Below are 20,877 nucleotides of genomic sequence, written 5' to 3'. Positions count from 1 at the left end.
TTTGTGAGTTTTGGCGTTAAAAACACAGAAATATTACTGCCTTTGCACTCACTTATGCTGTTTTCAAATCTAGGCAAGCCGTGATCATTGCGTAGAACAGCCTGAGCTTTTACCTTGGGGGCTGAGAGCTGCACACTTCTGCAATTCTTCCGTACAGCTTCCGTAGCCCTGAGGTCGAAGTGTCCTTTTTTTCATGAGCACAAGCCGCTGGAGATAAAGGAGGGGACCGGCAGCATTTGCCACCGGAGTGACCTGATACTGACCCTCATGTTACGCACGCTTGGGCCGCCTGGAAACCACGTGGACGGTTGCACCTGAGGCTCGAAAGGGAGGTCGGGTACTCCGAACATGTAGCCCGGAAAGCAAGCTTGCCTGTTTAAACTTCCATAACACTGGTTATGCTCAAAGGTGCGTCGCATTGTAGAGCCCCCAGTTTAGGGGCAGTCTTGAGATTGAGGCGAGAACACTGCCTCGTAAACTTCGCGGTATATCGGTGCCAACAGGCCACGTTGGACCTGCTGCATCTTTAGTGTTTTCTTCGATTCTGTATGCTTATATCTCTCACTATCTGTAATACACTTCAGTTGGAATTCAGCGCGAGTTTTATGTGTTTGTTTTTCGTCAGACTTGCGCTGTTAGTTTTATTATGTCGTCTTTGAAGCGTAGTCCACGAAGTTTTAGCACACTTGTTATGGACCTCGCGAGCTGTGGCTGGTCCCCGATGGCTTAAGGCTCTTGAGGATAGACTGATATTTAAGCGCGCATGATACCATGATACAGTTACTTATTAGCTGCATAAAAAAGTCATATCTTAGATATGCAGTATTAGTGATCTTAATATCTAGTGATCTTAGTCATCTGTAGTGATCTCGTTTTATTAGTAGTCTGGTATTATCAAGCTGGAACTCGACACCGAAATATGAATTCAGCATCGCATTTCTTCATTATGCTTATTTTGCTGATTTCTTTTTTACTTTCAGGCCTTCTACTGCTACGTTTATTGAATTATTGTTGCTCAAACATACATTTAATGGACAACACAAACCAATGTAACGGTTCCTAAAGAATCATCGAGCTCTGGCCCACACTCATAACATAAATACCCGTGCTAGACCATGAGTTATTCCACTGTTCTACGTTCCTGAAGCAATATTTTGCAAAGCACTCGCCCAGACAGCAGCTTGAATCGTTGCTTAGTCATGTAGATTCACCACATCCTCCCTCACAGGTCCTCACCTCCTTCACTCACGCAGATAAGGGCACGTTGATACTTTTGAGCTTCTCTTTATGAACATTTCTAGCAACATTTTTAGACTGTTTCTAGACTGTCGGTACTAGAACGTACCAAAAGTCAATTGAAGTCCTACCGACTGTCTTTATACATACTAACAACGCTCTAGTAATACCTTAGCAACAATTGGCCACCAACTTCCTATAGAAATGTGTTCACAGGATGTCTTTGAATTTTCTAGCAACCTCATATCAACATTTGTATTTATACAGCCTAGCAACACTATCTCAAGTGAAGAATATTCAGAAATCTTCCGCCAACATTCTGCCAACCACCTATTAACATTATTCCAATTGAAGAATGTTTGTAAACTTTCTGCCAACTTCCTACCATTCCCCTATTAACAGTCCTCCTTTATACACCATATTAACATTCTTCCATTTGAAGAATGTTTGCAAACGTTCTGCCAACTTCCTACCAATCACCTTTTAACATTAGTCTTTATAGACCCTAACAACAACCTGTGAACAATTCACCAACGTGCTTCAATTGAAGCATGCTCATAGATGTTCTAAAACATTCTAGTCACAGTCAACCAACACAACTCTTCAGGCTCTGAAGTAACATTGTGGCAATATTTTACTTACACGTCCTTATGAACTTGCTAGTGCCATTTTTCTAGCCCCTAGTAGCATTTGTCCTAAATAGGACCTAGTAGCATAGTGTAAACATTTGTCAGTATGTATCAGCACGTTAGTAAAAGGCAATGTGCCACGTAAAAGGTGGATTTACATGGAAAACAGATGCAAGTTTGCACTAAAAGAACATTATTCACAGCATAATATATACAGAAACTTATTAGAAAGGCAATGAAGAAATTAATAAAAATAACATATAAAAATGACTTACTTGATTACAGCATGGCAGCGGTCGCATAATCTATAGAAAGCATCGATGATAACTTATTTTTTTCATTCAGAGCTGATGTCTTCAAGAATGCTTGAAGAGTGAGCCCTGCACAGAAACAAGATGGTCAGCGTTAAGATCACGTTCAGGTTAGCCCGTGATATATATAGAACAGCTTTGTAGCAAGGTTAACATGCCAGTTCATTTCAATGCTAGAATTATAGGCGTCATCCCTATTACTTGCAAACGAAATGGCAAAGATGGGGCACATTTTGCGATGCATATCCTTTACTGCATTGTGTTTACTACGTGTTAATAAAATTATGAAAGTGTGCAAGGTCGTTTCCGCAAAAGAGGAAACAGCCTAAAACTTAGAACGGCAGAAAGCTGAGCTAGTTGGTAAGGATTCATTATGCAAAAAAGGTGAGGTGTGCTGACAGTTCATGTTGTCAACTTCTCTTGGGTCCGGTCAGCAGACCTCACCTTTTTTCCTAAAGCAGCCTAAAACTATTGTTATAGCCCGAAACTTGTGGCCGGAATAATTTTAGTTTCCCAAAATGTTTTCTTAGCTAGTTTTCTGCATCAATAATTTACTCACCCAAAAAGTCAAATACATGGTTTATTCATGGGGAAATTTGTAGCGCGCACGATAGATAAGGACGCATAGAAGGTGGACACACGAGTGCTTACTCACAACTGTTCATGTTTAGACAGACAAAGAACATAAAAACGCTAGCTAGCGGCACCGAGCATGTGCAAAACGAGTCATCAATTTTTATATAAACAGATTACAAAGCTTGAAGCAGTATTCAAGAATAAATTCTTTGTCAGTGATAGCAACCAATGGCTGACAGATGCATGCTTAAGCACGCTTTATTATATGGAACGCTTCTAAAATTTAACGTGTTTGTTTATTTTTATTCAAAAACAATATATCAGAGTAAAAAAATATAAGTTAACAATGACATATATGTTGCAGTGGTTATACAAGCGCGAATGACTTTCTTTCCCATTCTCACTTGTCTAACCAGTACAACCTATGTTATTGTTAACCGTGAAACTATACGCTCAATATTTCACTTCCCCTCATTCTGTACAGCCAGCGTAGGAAAGAGCAAAGAATGAGTTCATGCTCAAACAATATTTACCACATAATAAGTCATCGCGACAAGCTGTGGAAACGTATTGTTTGTACGCTTCTTGTTTATAGCAAGTTCATGCAAACGGCATGAAGCGGGAGAGCTCAAAAATGTAACAAAATCATCCCTAAATCATTTACTAGCATTACAGTTCGCGCTATAATAACCTGCCAAAATGCGGCATAGAAAAATTCTATCAATATAAGATCAAAATAAAATGTTTATGAAGAATGATTGAAAAGAACACACCTTTCATTGCGATTTGGAGACACAAAACTTCGGCGCAGTGCTGTCTTGAGGAACAGGTGTTCGCTAATTTGGAGTGTGCAGTTTCAAACACGGACAGTGCCAATATTAAATCCCTTCACACAGCACTGCATCGCACCTGGCAGAGAAGTTGCATCACGTAATCACGTAAGTTGCACATCAAGTAGCGAGGAAAGCGCCGTGGTCTTCGCAAGTGCATACGTTGCTGGCTGGCTTGCATCGATGAGTCGATCAAGCCACAATACAGCATAACTATAAACAGCAGCAAAAGTAGCTACATTGCAGCTACAATACACGACCAAACATGTACATCGCTGCGACTGTACCACGCCCGCGTCGCAAGGGAACTGATGGCGATGACGATGGTCTCTTTCCTTGCCTCGACTCGGACCACTGTCAAATTTGTGCGCATGCGTGAGAGAGGCATGCGAGATTCTTTCCACCCACCCGCTTCACCTCGACCACAGCCGAACTAAGGCCGTTCTTTACGCCGAACCATGCAACCCCCCCCCCCCCGCCCTCGCTAGCTAGCGAGGGTTGACTGACACACATTCATTGCCTCTAGGTGACAGGCGTGGCATGCTTTTTTGTGCGCATCCCCTTCTGCAAAAAAGAAGTGAGGCATGCAGAGAGGACACAAGAGTAGAGAAGTGGAGAACACGAACGCCGCATTCGTGTTGTCCACTTCTCTGCTCTTGTGTCCTATCTGCGCGCCTCACTTCTTTTTTGCATAATGAATCCTTACCAATTAACTCAGCTTTCTGTCGTTCTCCCTTCTGAAAACTGCGCTCAGAGGGAAGAGTGCACTTCCCGTCAGAAGGGAATGACCGAGGTCAAAAACGAACCTGACAAGAGAGCTGGCTTAATTTTCTTGTGGATTTAGGGCTGTATAATTTTATCCTTCGAAAAAATTATTGTTCTGAAAACCGACTTGTTTCTCCAAATGTAATAAATGTAGAAAAATAAGATCATATAGGGCAAGTTGTGTGGTTATTCTGTTTTGCGCAAAAAGATTGTTTAGCACTTGCCGCTTTCAAAGACAACAATTTGATTCATGGCGCCCAGCGCAAAATAATGCTGAAATCTATTGTAGTAGTGCTTTTATAGTTAGATAGATCTCGAAACCGTGGCGGCGATGGCGCTTGCAGTTTTCAGACGCCCGAAGCACGGCAAAAGCATGGCCTTTGATATCCTGGCTCTTGGTACCCGGAATGCCATTATTGCGGATATCGTGTAAGGGCACCTCACAATGCTGTCGGAGCAAAAATTTTATCGCTATGTCATAAAGCGAATGCACTGAACATTAAGAGTGCAGAATTACCCATTTTCGGTCTGTTTTCTCACACATTAAGCAACCATCGCCTAAAAGCAGATCAGTTGACATAGTTAATTTGCCTTCGGTTTGATGTAACGTCCTATTAGTTTTATGGGCAGAAGGCGTCGGTAGGAGGCAGGGAAGAAAGCGTGCGAATAGGAACGCGAACAAAGCAACATTTTTTGTACAGTAACGATAACTTCGTTCTTTCTTTCGCAAGAAGGTGTTACTTGCAAAGAGTTCAGCTTTTCCTTGTATTCCACCTGTGCGCTTTCTCAGATCAACACTCGCTCTCACTCAGTAGCAGCTGTACTTTGCCGCCTTTTGGATATTTGAGCAGCAACGTACCAGCGCCGCGTTACTCTGAGTTTTGGCTCTGTTTCTTTTTATAACAAATGTCGTGACGCTACTGTGCATATATGTTCCAGCTTAGGTCGTTGTGTTTATATCGCGGAGTGCATTGACCTGATCTGTGTCTTTGCAAAGCTAATTGGTTGCCTCGCAGTAGCAGTGCAAGGCAACCAAGGCGAGGTCCATTTGCGCTCGAGCCGCATGCATCACCACCCGCCTGCGCACACCCATGTGGTCGGGTGAAAATTTGCAGACTGTTGCACATATTTCGCTTTACACTGCATGTGCGAGCCCAGTGTGTGTCATAATCTGTGAACTATAGTGTGCGAAATGGCCAGTTTTCACCACGGCCACACGCGTGCTGAAAAAGGGCGCTGTTATTGCTCAAGCGTGAATCAACCTTTATTTAACAAGCCCTAAGGCCGCTACAAGCTGTGTAAATGGTGCACGGCCTGCACAGTACTCCGCTATTGCGCCGGTCAGGTGGTGTAACGCAAGAACCTTTCTTTGAAGTGTGCTGACGTCACCGCATGCTCACGTAGTCGAGTAGAACCTTTAAGAAGATCACTTCTAAAAGTTAACGAACATATTTCTTTAATAATTTTAGTGGTACTCCATCAACAATTCGCCACCGACTTAGATTCGAAAGGTGATTTAAAACAAAGAGCTTGATTCCTGAGTATGTAATATGTCGGCATTGATGTCAGAAAAATTTATCAAAAACTCTCAAGTTACTTCTCATCGTAAAAATGTTTTGGCAAGCAGTACGAGCTGTTGATGTACTGAGGACAGATGTCCTTCAGAAAAAATATTTGGTGATCTATAATAAAGATTTCTTCACACAAATGTAACGAGCCTTACGACGGAGTACTAAAGTTGCTATTTAGACAAACGCTAGAAGAAATGTTAACGGCGTACTTATAATATTCTTTACACAAAAGTAAGAAGGAAGTCTTTTAACGACGTACCTAAAGTATTCTTTATTAAAAAGTAAGAACGAACTATTTTAACGGTGTATTTAAAACATTATTTGTACGAAAGTAAGACAGAAGTCTTTTAACGGTGTACTTAAACAATTCTTTGTACAAAAGTAAGAAGTAAGTCTTTTAACGGTGTATTTGAAAGAGTCTTTATACAAAAGAAGGAAGTCTTTTAACAATGTAGTTCTCTGTAGTTCTTTAACAAATATTCGCTATGCAAAAATAAGGACGAAGCCTTTTAATGGTGTATTTAATATATTCTTTATACAAAAGTAAGCAAGATGTATTTTTCATAATGGGAACAGCGCGAACAAGACCACGACAGAGTGAAAGGATACAGGACGAGCTTCGTTTTGTTTGCGCTGTTCCCATTATGTTCCATTATGAATGTATACCAACTCGCCCAACTTTCCACATTAATAAAGAAAGAAGTATTTTGACAGTGTATGAAGAAATGTTACTAGAATGTCAATAGACAGTCAGTAAAGTACATAGAAAGTAGGTAGAAGTTCTCAATAATGTTAATAGGCATTTTTGTTAGGACGAAGAATTAAAGTTTTTTATGTCATTGTTGTCTTTTATTACTGGCCACAATTGCCTCTATCATACAAAGTTGCTTTCCTCTAATTACCAACCTGTGCGGCAATTTGTGGCTTAAAAATACTGCTCATTCCAAGTAGGAAAATTTACTGCTAAGCCAGGACCAACGTTCGAAAAGTAAGATGATAGGCCCCGCTGCTTCTCAAATTCCACTAAAATATTGAGTGCGAGCTAGAACAACCAACAGTCCTACTTGCGATTTTCCGCATCCTGTCTTCGCCTTTTGTATAAGATGGGAAGATATCTTAAAATAATCATGGGAGAGCGATTGATTTGCGTAGAAGTTTAGTCCCCTAACTGGTAAATTCTTCCTTGCTGCTTACCATAATAACGAGTCAATCGCGATCCATGGTCTGGTTCTTTTATTTTTGGTGCAGAAACATACGAAGTCCGGCAATGTATGGCTCGTGCATTATTTGAACAAATTCTCGAAATTGAAAGGGAATGTGGTCATCTATACAAGCAGAGCACGTAGGTACAAACGAAAGCCTTCCTTCATCTCCTGAGCTTCCGCAGAGGTGATTTGGCCTATTTTCTGGAAATAGACGCTGCGGCGATGCAGTAAGGCATAACATTCGATTTCGGCATGTGACTGTCTCATGCAGGCAAGTTTCTTGCTGTCAGTTGTGGGCTTCACTAACGTGGTAGGCCGCGTGGTCATCGGCGCTGCATCTGATCGGCTGGGTGCGTACCGCATGTGGCTCTTCATCTGCTGCATCATGGTGTGCGGCCTCTCCACGGTGCTCAGCGTGCTCTCCCGCACCTATGCCGAGCTGCAAGTGTATGCTGCCACATACGGCGTCGCTGGAGGTGGCTTCATCACGCTTAGCTCGGTGGTCGTGGTCGACATGGTGGGTCTGGACCGGCTCACCAATGCCTACGGGCTGTGCCTTCTCTGTCTGGGCGTCGCAGCATTAGTTGGGCCACCACTAAACGGTAAGCGCATCTTCAACGAAACACACTCTAGCACGCTCTCACACAGCAGGCAAGCACAGTGAACCGCCTAACTAAATGAAAAAGCTTCCGCTTTGCTTCGAAGGTAAACAAAATGAACGCTATGAGAGTCGGACGCATGCGGTCGCATATTTGTCCCGCTCACTGCACAGGAACACATAAGGCAACTGATCCTGGCACTCTTACTGAGGTATAATGCCATGTGGTCATCACATCTGTTTATCACTTGATATACTGCAAATGAAATATGTAAGAAACCATATATCCTGTTTGGCTCCTGCCTGCTAAAGTACTGACTGTATACATGACGCTTGGTACTTTCTCAGACGGTCAGCAATATTTTTCCTTTGTATTCCTTGCTACTCCAAAAGCTCAACACAATTTATTATGCATTCAAAATCTGGAATGTAAGTGGAAACAAGTATAAGTGCTAGATGGAGTGGATGGAGTTATTTTTGTTGCCGGGGAACCCACTGCTGCTGCTAGAGTGGTTTATTCATTCAAGTGCATGTAATTAGATGCAGTGATTCCGTTGCTTGTCGGCACGGTTTACCAGACGTAATACACTTATGGCGACAAGTTAGAAGAGATGTGATCGGGATTACCAAAGCACGGGCTATGGCAACGCCTGCCCTTAGTCAATTCTATAATGTTCAAAAGGCCCTCCCTATCGATGGAGCGGGTCATCATTCTCAGCAGCTCTAGGACATGATGGAGTAGTTAATATTATTAAAATCATATTATGTTATTAAATATGAACATATAATATATTTTATATAAATAAAGCTAATACAATATATAATTATGAATAATAATGTTTTGTAATATTTACAGCAATAAAAATTATTGTAAGTACAATCCCCTAAACCCCCGCATCCCCTTAACATATTGGTGAGGAGTGCGGGGTACGACGGCTGGAAACGGAGCTCCGCAGTGAACGTCGCATCACCGTCCGCACCATGGATGATGGTGAGCACCCGGGATCACTATCGTTGCCGCCTCCTGCGGCACCGTCGCATGCTACGTCGCTGTCACCTTCGGTTGTCGTTGCGCAAGCCAAGGCTCCTGGAACATACTGCGGGACATTTGGCTCCGACGTTAAAGAGTGGGTGACCATGTACGAACGCGTGAGTGAAATCAACAGATAGGACTCTACCATTATGCTAGCTAACCTGTTGTCCTACCTAAGAAGTACGGCAAAGGTGTTGTACGAATACCACGAAGAGGAGCTAACAAGCTGGGACCCATGCAAAGAGAAATTGACAGAGTTGTTTGGCAAACCAGCCGGCCGTAAAATGCCGCAAAGCAGTAACTGACCTCCCGTATCCAATCCCCCACGGAGTCCTATGTCTCGTACATCCAGGACGTGCTGGCACTTTGAAGCAAAGCCGATCACGACATGACAGAAACTGAGAAGCTCGGGTGCGTACTTAAGGGCACTGTTGACGACGCGTTTAATCTGCTCATGTGCAGGAGCTGCTCTTCAGTTGATGTGATCATGAAAATTGCCGACAATTCGAGAAGCCCAAAAGCCGACGCGTCTTGCAACCATTCGCCACACTTCCCAATACTGTCGCAACTTTGACGTGTCAAGATCAACCCGCACAGCAGCATACGTCACCATCAGAGGACGTAGTGTGAATCGTTAGACCTGAAGTGGATGCGATCGCGCCCGCAGGTTTCTCTTTGCGTACACGTGATGCTACCACATATTCAGTTCCCCTCGTGCAAGTCATCGTTCGCCAGGAACTTGAAAACATTGGCTTACAGTCTGGGTGCGCTGTCGCCAATCCGAGAGCTAACGAACGTTTTTCTACTATTTGCTCTCCACCTCGACGCTTCTCTCCACGTTATCGCAGCGCGACTGAGTGGAGAGCTGCGGACGACCAGCCGATATGTTTCACGTATCACCGCATTGGTCATGTCACGCGATACTGTCGCAACTCGTGGCCCTCCACACCTCCCACGCCGACCGACCTGGGCAGTTTTGATGGAAATTGCCGCAATGTAGCGCCCACCGACAAGTCTAATAGCGCCGACAAATCTGCTAGGAACACATGGTATAGCCGCTCACCATCACGGCGCGGACAGCAGTCTCATTCACCGCAAACACGTCGCCCATCTTCCAGTTCGTAGCAGCCACGTCACCTTTCGTCCCCTTTGCCTTTTGGTCGCACCCTTTCGGAAAACTAGGAAGCGCAGCCCATTGAGGTGGTGCTGCATTGCCGACTACTGCAGCAAATTCTCTGTCTGTGCCCACAAGAAGTGTAATTGATGTTAAAATAGACGGCGTACATGTCCATGCACTCGTGGACACTGGAGCCCATGTATCTGTGATGAGTGCTAGCCTACGTAGATGTTTAAAAAAGGTCCTCACCCCAGCAGTTGCCCGAGTGCTTCATGTGGCTGACGCCGGCATGCTGGTTGTCCTTGGAATGTGTACTGCGCCTTCAAGTACAGCCGGCAGCCCTAATTCTGTTCTCTTTGCTGTGATCGACAACTGCCCTCACGACGTTATCCTTGTATTGTACTTTTTATCCATTCATTCGGCTCTTATCGACTGCGTGACCGGCGTTCTTTAGAACTTCCTCAATTCGCCGATGCTCCGAGCACCACCCCACCGCACTTGTGCTCACCTTATGATGTGAGTCTATCACTCGAGGCAGTTACTTACGTCACTTTGACCACCCAGCCACAGGTTCCTGACGGTGATATGTGCTTCGCCCAATCATCGATGTGTTTTGAATCGGGACGTTGATGTTTCACATGCGCTGGTCATGGTTACTAATAAGGACCTCGTTCTACCACTTCTGAATTTCAGCCTGTGCCTTCAAGTGATTCCGGCCTGCATGTTCTTGGCCAGCGTTTCTAGTGCTTCCGAATTTGATATTGAGAGTCTGAATGCCGAGAGTGGTTTATTATCACCAGTTACAACTCACAGCTCTGGTTCCTTAACAGATGACTTCGGGAAAATTATTGCACCTCACCTCACCTCTGCACAGGCCATGGACATACGTTTCTTGCTTGAAACGCACTTTGACATCTTTGGTTTTGGCGACAGGCCTTTAGGTCAAATATTTGTTGATCAGCACCATATAACAACTGGAGACGCGAATCCTATTTGTTGGCGTCCCTATCGTGTATCGCATACTGAACGTCAAGGCATTTAATTAGAAGTGGACAAAATGCTCCTCAAAGAGGTCAGCGAGCCATCAGCCAAGGCTTCGCCTGTCATCCTTGTGAAAAAGGAAACATGGTACCTGGCATTTTTGACTTCATTATCATCACGTATACAAGATCACGCGAAAAGACGTCTACCTTCTACCACGCATCGATGACGCCTTAGACTGCTTGCACGGAGCTAAATACTTCTCGTACATCGATCTTCAATCCGGCTACCGGCAGATTTCAGTTGATGAAATCGACCACGAGAAGACGGCCTTCATCACGCATGATAGTTTATATCAGTTCAAAGTCATGCCCTTTGAGTTATGCAATGCTCTTGAGACATTTGAATGTATGAAGGACTCTCTTCTGAGAGGCTACAAATGGACCACCTGTCTCTGTTACCTTGAAGACGTTATTGTTTTTTTCCCACGTTCGACAGCCACATTAACCGACTCGCTGCCATTCTTGCCATCTTCTGAAAAGCTGGTATTTAGCTTAACTCCACGAAGTGTCAATGCGGGCGCCATCAGATTACCCTGTTGCGACACCTGGTTGACTCATCCGGTGTTCTACCAGACCCGGAAAAAGTTCGCGCTGTACGCAGTTTCCCTGTGCCACGTTCTGCTTCTGACGTGTACTGCTTCGTCGGCCTGTGTTCTTACTTTCACCGTTTCATCAAAAACTTCGCCCACGGTGCATGACAGATCTTCTCAAGAAAAACACGCCATTCTCATGGGGCCAGGAGCAGGCTCACGCGTTCGCCACTCTCATCGTGTTTCTGACCATCCCTCCCGTACTTGCCAACTTTGATCCATCTGCGCCGATCGAAGTCCAGACTAACGCAAGTGACCATGACATCGGCATTGTTCTCGCCCAACAACAGAAAGGTACCGAGTCCGTGATAACTTACGCCAGCCGCCTGCTGCCGCCTGCCGAGAGAAATTACTCCATCACCGAGCAGGAGTGCTTGGCTTTAGTTTGGGCTGTCACCAAGTTCCAGCCATATTTATACAACCGTACGTTTACTATCATTACAGACTTCCGGCTGTCTTCCTTCTGGAACCCGACAGGACGGCTTGGTCGCTGCACTTCTGGGCTCTAGGAATTTTTTTTGTCGTAAGCTATAAGTCTGGACGTCTGCACAAGAACGCTCACTACCTCTTTCATCACCCCGTGGAGCCCCCTGAGCCTGCTGTGCATGATCCGGTGACCTGCGTGATGGCTTTTACTGACATGACCGACATGCGCGCTGAACAACGCAACGAATCTTTACAGTCCATCATCGCCGGAGTGCAATCTGGCAGCACTGACGCCACATGCTGGATGTTAGTTCTTCACGACGGTATTCTCTACCGCCGCAATATCAACCCTGACAGCCCTGAGTTGCTCCTTGTCCTTCATCGTCATCTGCGATCCGTCGTCCTCGAACAACTTCACGATGCACCGATGGCGGGACACCTTGGCGTTTTGCGTGCCTACGACCACGTACGTCGCCGGTTCTTCTGGCCGGGTCTCTACCGTTCCGTGCGTCGTTATGTCGCAACTTTCAAATTGTGTCAATGCCGGAAGAAACCTCCCTTGCCGCTTGTCGGACGACTTCATCCAATTGGAGTTCCCTCTGAGCTGTTCTTTCGCGTAGGCCTTGAACTGCTTGGCCCTTTAGCGACGACGACGAGAGGGAATGAGTGGATCACCGTCGCTACTGATTACGCTACATGCTACGAGATAACAAAAGCGTTTCCGACTAGTTGCGCAGCAGACGTCACCTATTTTCTCCACCGCAACGTCATTCTCCACCACGGTGCACCTGACAGTTACATACAGAGCCCGGCCGCTCGTTGTTGTCTCGAGTTGCCGATGACCTCCTCCGCTCTTGTTTCACTGGGCACATGTTGTCCACCGCCTGCCACCCACGAATGGTCTTGCGGAACTTCTCAACCGACCAATCGCAGAGATGTCATCGATGCACGTTTCCAATGATCACTGCAGCGGGGACGCCACGCTGGCCAGCGTGACGTTCGCGTATAACTGGTCCCGACATGACACCAGAGGACATTCACCCTTCTAGCTTTTGTATGGTCGTGACGCCACAGTGCCGTTTGACACCATCCTCCCTTCTGTGCCACGTGTTGCAACTGAGTACGCTCGTGAAGTCATCGATCGCGCTCACATGGCACGTCAACTCGCCCGATCTCGTTTATTAACATCGGAGCATATACAAAAAGAGCGTTATAACCAGTTTCATTCGGATGTTAAGTTCGCGCCAGGTGCTTGGGTGTTGGGCTGGCCTCTCCCAGAAGATTCTCTCTCGGTACACAAGGCCTTATGAAGTAATACGTCAAGTTAAAGACTTAAATTAGGAGATCATGCTGCTAGAGTTTGATGCATCGTCAAGTCCGAGGCTTGTTGACGTCCTCCACGTTTCGTGGCTGAAGCCATACTTCGTTCGCAATTATTCGCCTACCATGCGCCGAGACGGCGCTTCACCACCCGGAGGTCCTGTCACGGAAGGATGAAAGAAAAAGAGGAAGAAGACGATCGCGAGACGTTGGCTGCTGCGTGTTCTTGGTGGTCAGAATTCTTAACTATTCTGACTCATTTTATATATATATGTTCTAAATACAATCTTCCATACTCCCAACATCCCCGTAACAATATTGTGCAACTTTTCAATAACTACTCATGACTGGAGTGAGAGCATCATCTCTACCTGGGTCCAGCTGGAAAGTGTGCCAACCACAGGAAAACAAACTATATTTTACAGCATATAAAAAAATGGTGATGAATAGTGCTCCATGGTATTTCCAAGGACAGCTTCAGTGGGAAGCTTTTTAACATTGCTCGAGTTCTATTTAAGTGTGACTTTTATTCTTTACAACGAGCAGCCATATCTGCAACGCCTGGGAGTGTGTATAGGGTGTTGTGTCGCTCTTATTTTGTGCGACATTTTCTTGTCTGTTGTTGATAGGTCTTTAAAGCAGGTTTTTCATTGCGGACAGGTTTTAAAAGTTTTTAGGTATCTTGATGATTTTTTAGTGCTTCTAAACAATAAGGGTGACTTTACATCCCCTGCTTTTATTTTAGAAGCTTTTAACAACCAAGGCCAAGGGCCTCTTTTTACCCATGAACTTCCTGGCGATACAGGCCTGCAGTTCCTAGATGTAAAACTGCCTTTTGAAGCTCGCCACGTCTGCTGGTCTTATGAACCGCGAGCCATGACGAAATTGCTACCGTAAGATTCCGCACACTCTAAAGTGATTACGCGAGCAGTTGGTAGTCTTTGCTTTGAATTGGCTTTGCGGAAATCGTGCGTACACCAAATGCGGTCTAGTTTTACGAACCAAGTTGGACGCCTTTTCGCAGCTGGTTTCCCTTTCATGGTCGTCAACGCTATAGTAGAGCCTCTTTTGCAAAAAGTAAAGCTTGGAGCACGAAGGGCGAGAGCAAAGGTCAGACGACCGAAGGTAAGACCAGAGGTTATTCCCTACGTACAAAATGTGTCACACAATCTTCAAAAGGTGGCTAACAGTCGTGGTACTCCTCTGCTTTTTTTTCTGGGCCCAACATGCTTTCGAAGCTCTGTTCTCGAGTTTGCTGTAAGAGAAGGCGGGGCTGCCACACGAGGCATGAGAAGCCTTTTGTTGAGTGCTCCAGAGGGGTTGTTTATGCAATCCACTTGCAGCCTTGTCGGCAGTCAAACCGAGCGTTGTGTGAATGACCGTTTAAGGGAAGATGCGCAAAAACTAAAGAAGAAAGAGGATAAGGGCGCACATTTGGTGGCTCGTGTTAGCGGGTGTGGTTGCGATACTTGATTTTCTGCGAGTACTAATCTTGGCAGGAACTACAACACCTCTTCCTGGTTAGCACTTGAGGCCCTCTTTATCAAGAATAATAGAGATAGATTTGTGAGTGAGCCTTCTATGACATTACTGGATGCCGAATTTAACTTGTTGCGCAACCGCCTTTGATGTGCATGTACCGGCTTGCTACCTCTTGGTAGGCGCATGCGTGACAAGAGGATATATACATGCACCATCCTTTCTTCCATTAAACAGTTGTGAGTAGCGCTTGTCTTTGTCCGTCTTTCTTGTGTCCGTGGTTTTACACGCGCTAAGCTGCTACGTCAAATATGGACGACCAACTAGCCCAACAGTCAACTCTTCTAGAATTCACCCAACGTAAATGGCACGTCTTTCTTGAGAAGATCAGTAAGTGGTTGCGCAGTCGCGGCGAAGTATTTAACGAAGCGTCGGAAGTAGGAGCAGGGCCCTACAAAACTTCAGACGTCTTTGACAGACTGAGGTACAGGAAAAGATGTGACAGCACGAATTTTCTCCGGGTGTGGTTGAATACCGGAAGCGTTGACGAAGTGGCCCAACACGGTAATCAGCGGACGACCGAAGCGACACTTCGGTGAATTTAGTTGCAGCCGAGCCTCGCGCAAGACTTGAAGAACAGCTGACAAGGGCTCAAGGTGTGTGTCGAATGTAGGTGAAATTACGAGAACGTCGTCTAGGTAGCAGAGGCATGTTGACCATTCGAACCCTTGAAGTAAAGAGTCCATGAAACGTTCGAACGTTGCTGGGACGTTGCATAGACAGAATGACATAACTTTGAGTTGACATAGGCCGTCAGGGGTGACGAACGCGGTCTTCTATTGGTCCTTTTCTTCCACAGAAATTTGCCAATAACCAGACCGAAGGTCTATTGATGAAAAGTATTTGGTGCCGTGGAGACAATCGAGGGCGTTGGTAATGCGATGCAAGGGGTAGACGTCTTTCTTGGTAACGCGGTTTAGATGGAGATAATCTACTCAGAAACGCCATGTGCCATCTTTCTTTTTAACAAGTACCACGGGCGACGTCCAAGGGCTCGACGAAAGTTAAACCATACCTTTGGCAAGCATCTTGTTCACTTCATCTTGAATAACCTTACGCTATGAAGTAGAAATTCAATATGACAGGCGATGTATAGGACTGGCATCACCAGCATTTATGTGATGCTTAACAATTGAAGTGTGGCCCAATTGGCCATTGTTGAGGTCGTAGTTGTCATGGTAGGAACCCAAAAGGCGGCACAGAGCTGCTGCGTGTTAAGGCAATAAATCCGCAGCAATCGTGGGACGAAATGTAGCGTCAGGGCAAATAGAATCCTGTGAACATGGTGAAGAACCTGAGCACTCGCCAACTGAAAACGTCGTGACGTGGCCATCGCCTATAGCACACAGCGCTGCAACCGATATGCCTTGGGGTAGAACTTCCTTTGCCAGGCAAAAATTGACGACGGGCAGGTATGTCCGGTTATCGGTGATGGTGACGACGGAGAGGGGCAGAGTGATATTGCGCATTAATAGGACATCAGGAACAGGCGTGGCGATGTAATCACCATGGGGCACAGGAAAATATGATAGAAAATCGACGAAAGTCAAGGCGGCAGGCGGACGAAGGCGGTCGTACTAAAGTTGTTCGGCAGTTCGGCACGAATATGCGTGAGTAGAGGAAGTTGGAGGAAAAGGGTACGGGCAGAACAGTCGATCAAAGCTAAATGCGCCGTAAGCAAGTCGAGTCCGAGGATTAGGTCGTGGGGACAATTGGTCAGCACCGTAAAAAAACAGGAGCGCGGCGCTCGGCGATAGTGATACGGGAAGTACACATTCCAGTGACGTCGACAGTGCTACCATCGGCCACGCGTACGGCTCGAGTAGTAGGAGGCGGGGAAACTTTCCTCAGTCAACCACGGAGGCTACAATTCATTATGGAAACCTGTGCTCCAGTATCCATTAACGCCGTCTAAGGGATGCCATTGACGTGAACATCAAGTTAGCTCTGGTTCGGTGGGAGCATCAATGGATGATTTCTACATGACGCAGATAATGCAGCACTGCCCCCAGGAGCTGCATTGTCTAGTTTTCTGTCAGGTAGGGTCCATATTTGGTCGGTGAAGCATAGCGGCGTGGCTGGGGCGACGGGGACCGACGGCGCGGAGGTGAAGGTGAGTGGGCACGAGGACTGTCATCCACGGATACGCCTGAGGTAGGAGTCATACGGCGAGGCGAGTAACGGCACGGGTCGGTATATTGGCGATGAGACCGGTGAAAGAAGCTCGAATACGGCGGCGTTCAGGAGGTGTGGCAGTGGCGAGCGACGTGGCCAATGCGGAGGCAACGGAAGCAAATGGGCTTGTCATCCGGAGTTCTCCACTCGGTAGGGTTGCGGTATCTGGGAGGGGAATACCAATCGCTGTGAGGGGTAGGTGTCGGCACCAGTCGGGCGTCAGGTCGGGAGTCGGAGCAGGTAGCAAAAGAACTGAGGTTTGCAAATTCTTGCCACACAACTGCCTGAATGAGAGAGATCGCTGAGGCTGGTTGGTCGATGGTGGAGTTAAGTGGGCGTGGATGGAACGGCGCCAGTCTTGTAGCCCCAAGCTCGCGGCAAACAATAGGGGTGACGCGCTCATTTAAGGGTGGTGAAGCGGTAAGCTCCATGCAAGACGATGTCACAGCCATGATAGGGAACTGGGAGAACTGTGGAATGACGCGGCGGCTTTTGTCGACCTCACAGAAGCGGCATTCTTTGACAATGACAATGACATTGTTGAAGACCAACAAATTGAACGCGTCGCCCACGATTCGCTTAAGTACGGGGCCGACTTTGTCAAACTCGGCCACTTTGTCGTCGACTTTCCAGCAAAGAGCGAGCACGTCTTTTATGTACGAGACATACGATTCAGTAGAAGACTGAACTCGGGTAGCAAGCTCTTTTCTAGCAGCCAGCTACCGACCAGTGCGATTTCCAAAGAGGTCGGTGATCTTCTTCTTGAAAGCGTCCCAGCTAAAGATCTCGTCCTCGTGTGTCCGGAACCAGACACGAGAAGTTCCATACAAGTAGAATAGGACATTCGCTAGCATATTGGTAGGGTCCCAGCGGTTGTTTTGGGTAACACACTCATGTACGGTGAGTCATTCCTCAACGTGGACATTATTTTGGCCGAGAAATATGCCAGGATCGCGGGTGCTGGTAACCCTAACGTACATGGTTGGTGGGATCGCAGTAGTAGAAGCAGTGGAGGTGTCGTCACCGGGAATCATTGCGAAAAGCAGGAAGGTGCGCCCACGGCAGAGCTCCGTGGCGAGGACGGGGAACGGCACCCTTCACCAAAATGTTACGCGAACGAAGGAATAAGAAGGGGAGACTATATACAAAGTGTATTTACAAAGTATAATGCTGCGCTAGCCAATTCAGTCGACAGCTCGAGAGCCAGAGAGCGTTCGTCGTCTTTGTCGGGGCGCCCGCGTACATGGGCCACGAGAAACGCGAAATATTCAGGTATCAACATCTTTTCAGCAAATGCGATGAAGTAATGAAGGAAAGCGCTAGCTTTCGCAAAAATAACGAGAATATGAGAGGACAACAGAAAGAGCTCTTAAACCGTGTGACGTCCTTGGAGCAGTATTCAAGGGCAAGGGTAAACCTGGGACACGAAATGAGAACTTTCGATTACGAGTACAGAAACTAGGAAAGCTAGGTAGTTAGCCCAGTTGATTCTATTGTCATCGACCCTTTCCGTCGTGTGTCCTTCCCGCACAATAACAATGAACAAACATAATCGTTCGCTTTGTTTCCAGGAAAGCCCGAAATGAATTTTATAAACGAGCGGTAGTAAGTCAGGCTTTCCATAGATGCTTTGCGATTTTCTTCCGTCAGTAAGCATGCAATCTCCGTAAACAAGCACTTCGCTAGGAAAAAGAAGAATTTGTTGGCTGAGGCACTGAAAAGAAAAAAAAAAGTGAAGGAACTGGATGTGAGCGAAAACCCAAGAGTTATGGGTTTTGGCGCTACGCCACCGCGCAGTTTTTTTGTTTGGGCAGATCCAGGTCAAATCAAGGCACGGAAAGCAACTGATAGCCTTGTTGCGGTTGGTACTTGTGAGGCTGATCTCAGTAGTATCAGCTACATAGTTAATCACGGATCACACCACGGTGTATGTGTCAGTAGATGATTTTAAACACAAGACAATTTCAAAAATCGTGCTCCTGGGCGCATAGTTCAACGTGCGCAGTTTACGGAAAAACCCGGACCATATCCATAATTTTATTATCCTGCTTAGCAAGAAGTTCTGCTTTATTAGCAAGTGAGATGCATTATTTTCAGTAAATTACGTGGAATTTTACGATAAATCTGGTTACAAGATTGAAGTGATATGTCGTGCAACCTACAGCCAGTCTGGCATCAACCACGGTGCTGCTGCTCTGTACACAGACGATGGCGTTGCGTACAGGCGACGATATGATGTTTTAGTTAAAACAACACATTGCGAATCAGTATGGATTGAGGTCGATAAGAGGCAGTTGCCGCTGTCAAAGAACCTTATTTATTGGGGTGTTATACGTCCATCTCCATCTTATCACAGCTTTTATGATGACCTTGCCTCTGTCATTAATGTGTTCTTATAAATATGACGCGAAGGCACAATGTTTCCCTCTCTTAAAACAAACTCTTGTTGTCTATCGCTCCAGGAATAAGATAACGTGGGAAATTGTCGAAGCAGCTGAGATAGCTAGAGCAGGTGACGATTGTGCTAGCACGCCGTATATTCTTTTATCAAAGAAAGAGCTTGAACTTTTGGGCATAGTAGTCACATGAGTGCTCTTCCTCCTTTCCTTCAGGGTGTCTGTTGCAGTGGCGTCCCAATGAGCATATACATGCTCACCAGCTGCAGTAAATCAATTGCTGAAAGTTAGCGCTCATCCCGTGTTCCTGCTTTGTTCTTGTGTCATTCTTGGGTTATGTATCCCAGTTTGTGTGTTATCTGAGTTTTAATGCGCGTGTGATAGTAATGGGTGATGCTAATAGTGATGCAAGTAATGTTGATTCTCCTTCTTCTTATGAGTAGCCCCCCCCCCCTCCCTTGTTTTCCTAGTTATCACTATTCACTGATTGTGCAGAAACGGAAGCGTGTAACAGAATACACTAGTACAATTACAGACCGCAGAATGTATAACACTCCTGTTTGCAAATATGCGCAAATTAAGATGTTTGTACTACTGATAGTTACTCTGTGTTTTTCTAATGTCAAAGTGCCTGAAATGAAACAAGAAATGTTTTACCCCTATATTATTTAATGCTTACGAATTTGCAAATAACGTACGCGCAATGTATTAGTCATATGTGTGCTGTTTGAACTGTTCTAACAGTTACAACATGTTTGTTGACGTGTTTGCTGAGGGGATGGCCACCGCCTGCACCACTCATTGTGGGCGCAGTCGACACAAAATCCCGCGAGATCTTTGGGTAAATGCCGTATTCTTGCGTTCTGTTAAAACAAAATATAAAATCTATATAACATTGAAAATGCCAAGCTTGTAACACTTTCTTGAAGGAAAAAAACGAGAAGAAAGGTGGTTTAACCAAGGGGCCCGATTTTTATTAGTCATATCATAAGAAGCCAACAAACACTGACACTAAGGACAACGTAGGGGAAATTACTCGTGCTTAATAAATGAAATAAAGGAACAATAAATTAATGGAAATTAAAGCGGATGAAAAAACAACTTGCCGCAGCTGTGAACCGAACCCAGAACCTTCGCATTTAGTGCGCGATGCTCTACCAATTGAGCTACTGCGGCGCCGTTTTCCCATCCACTTTCTTGGGTATTTATGTGTCCTAGTAGAACCCTGGAAGTGTTAGCCAGCGTCGCCACTCACAGACCTTGGTGGCCGACATGGTACGTCCTTTTTGCCGCAGGCGTCACGAGAACGTGATCTTTGTGGGTGAAAGCAACTGCTCAATAAACCCACATATGCTACCTGAAGGGATCAATGTTGCCGGATTCGATACCCTCGTTATGTAATAAACGAGAAGAAAGAGAATTAACCAAGGGCCCGATTTTTATTAGTCATATCATTAGAAGCCAAGAAACACTGACACCAAGGACGACATGGGGGAAATTACTTGTGCTTAATTATT

General features: G+C 45.7%; 1 protein-coding gene across 5 annotated transcripts in view; it reads left to right on the top strand.

The window, feature by feature from the left end:
- LOC135912448 (monocarboxylate transporter 13-like) overlaps positions 1-20,877 on the top strand; it is a 610,659-nt gene that overhangs the window by 571,253 nt on the left and 18,529 nt on the right. For all 5 annotated transcript variants that reach the window (XM_065444890.2, XM_070532620.1, XM_070532619.1 and 2 more), the window contains one exon: positions 7,395-7,725. In XM_065444890.2, coding sequence (XP_065300962.1) covers positions 7,395-7,725 — 331 coding nt within the window. The remainder of the gene's footprint in view (positions 1-7,394; positions 7,726-20,877) is intronic.

This window comes from Dermacentor albipictus, chromosome 1, assembly GCF_038994185.2.
Source record: "Dermacentor albipictus isolate Rhodes 1998 colony chromosome 1, USDA_Dalb.pri_finalv2, whole genome shotgun sequence".
NCBI lineage: Eukaryota > Metazoa > Arthropoda > Arachnida > Ixodida > Ixodidae > Dermacentor > Dermacentor albipictus.
The sequence above is the reverse complement of the archived record's forward strand: the minus strand, read 5'-3'. Positions and strand labels throughout refer to the sequence as shown.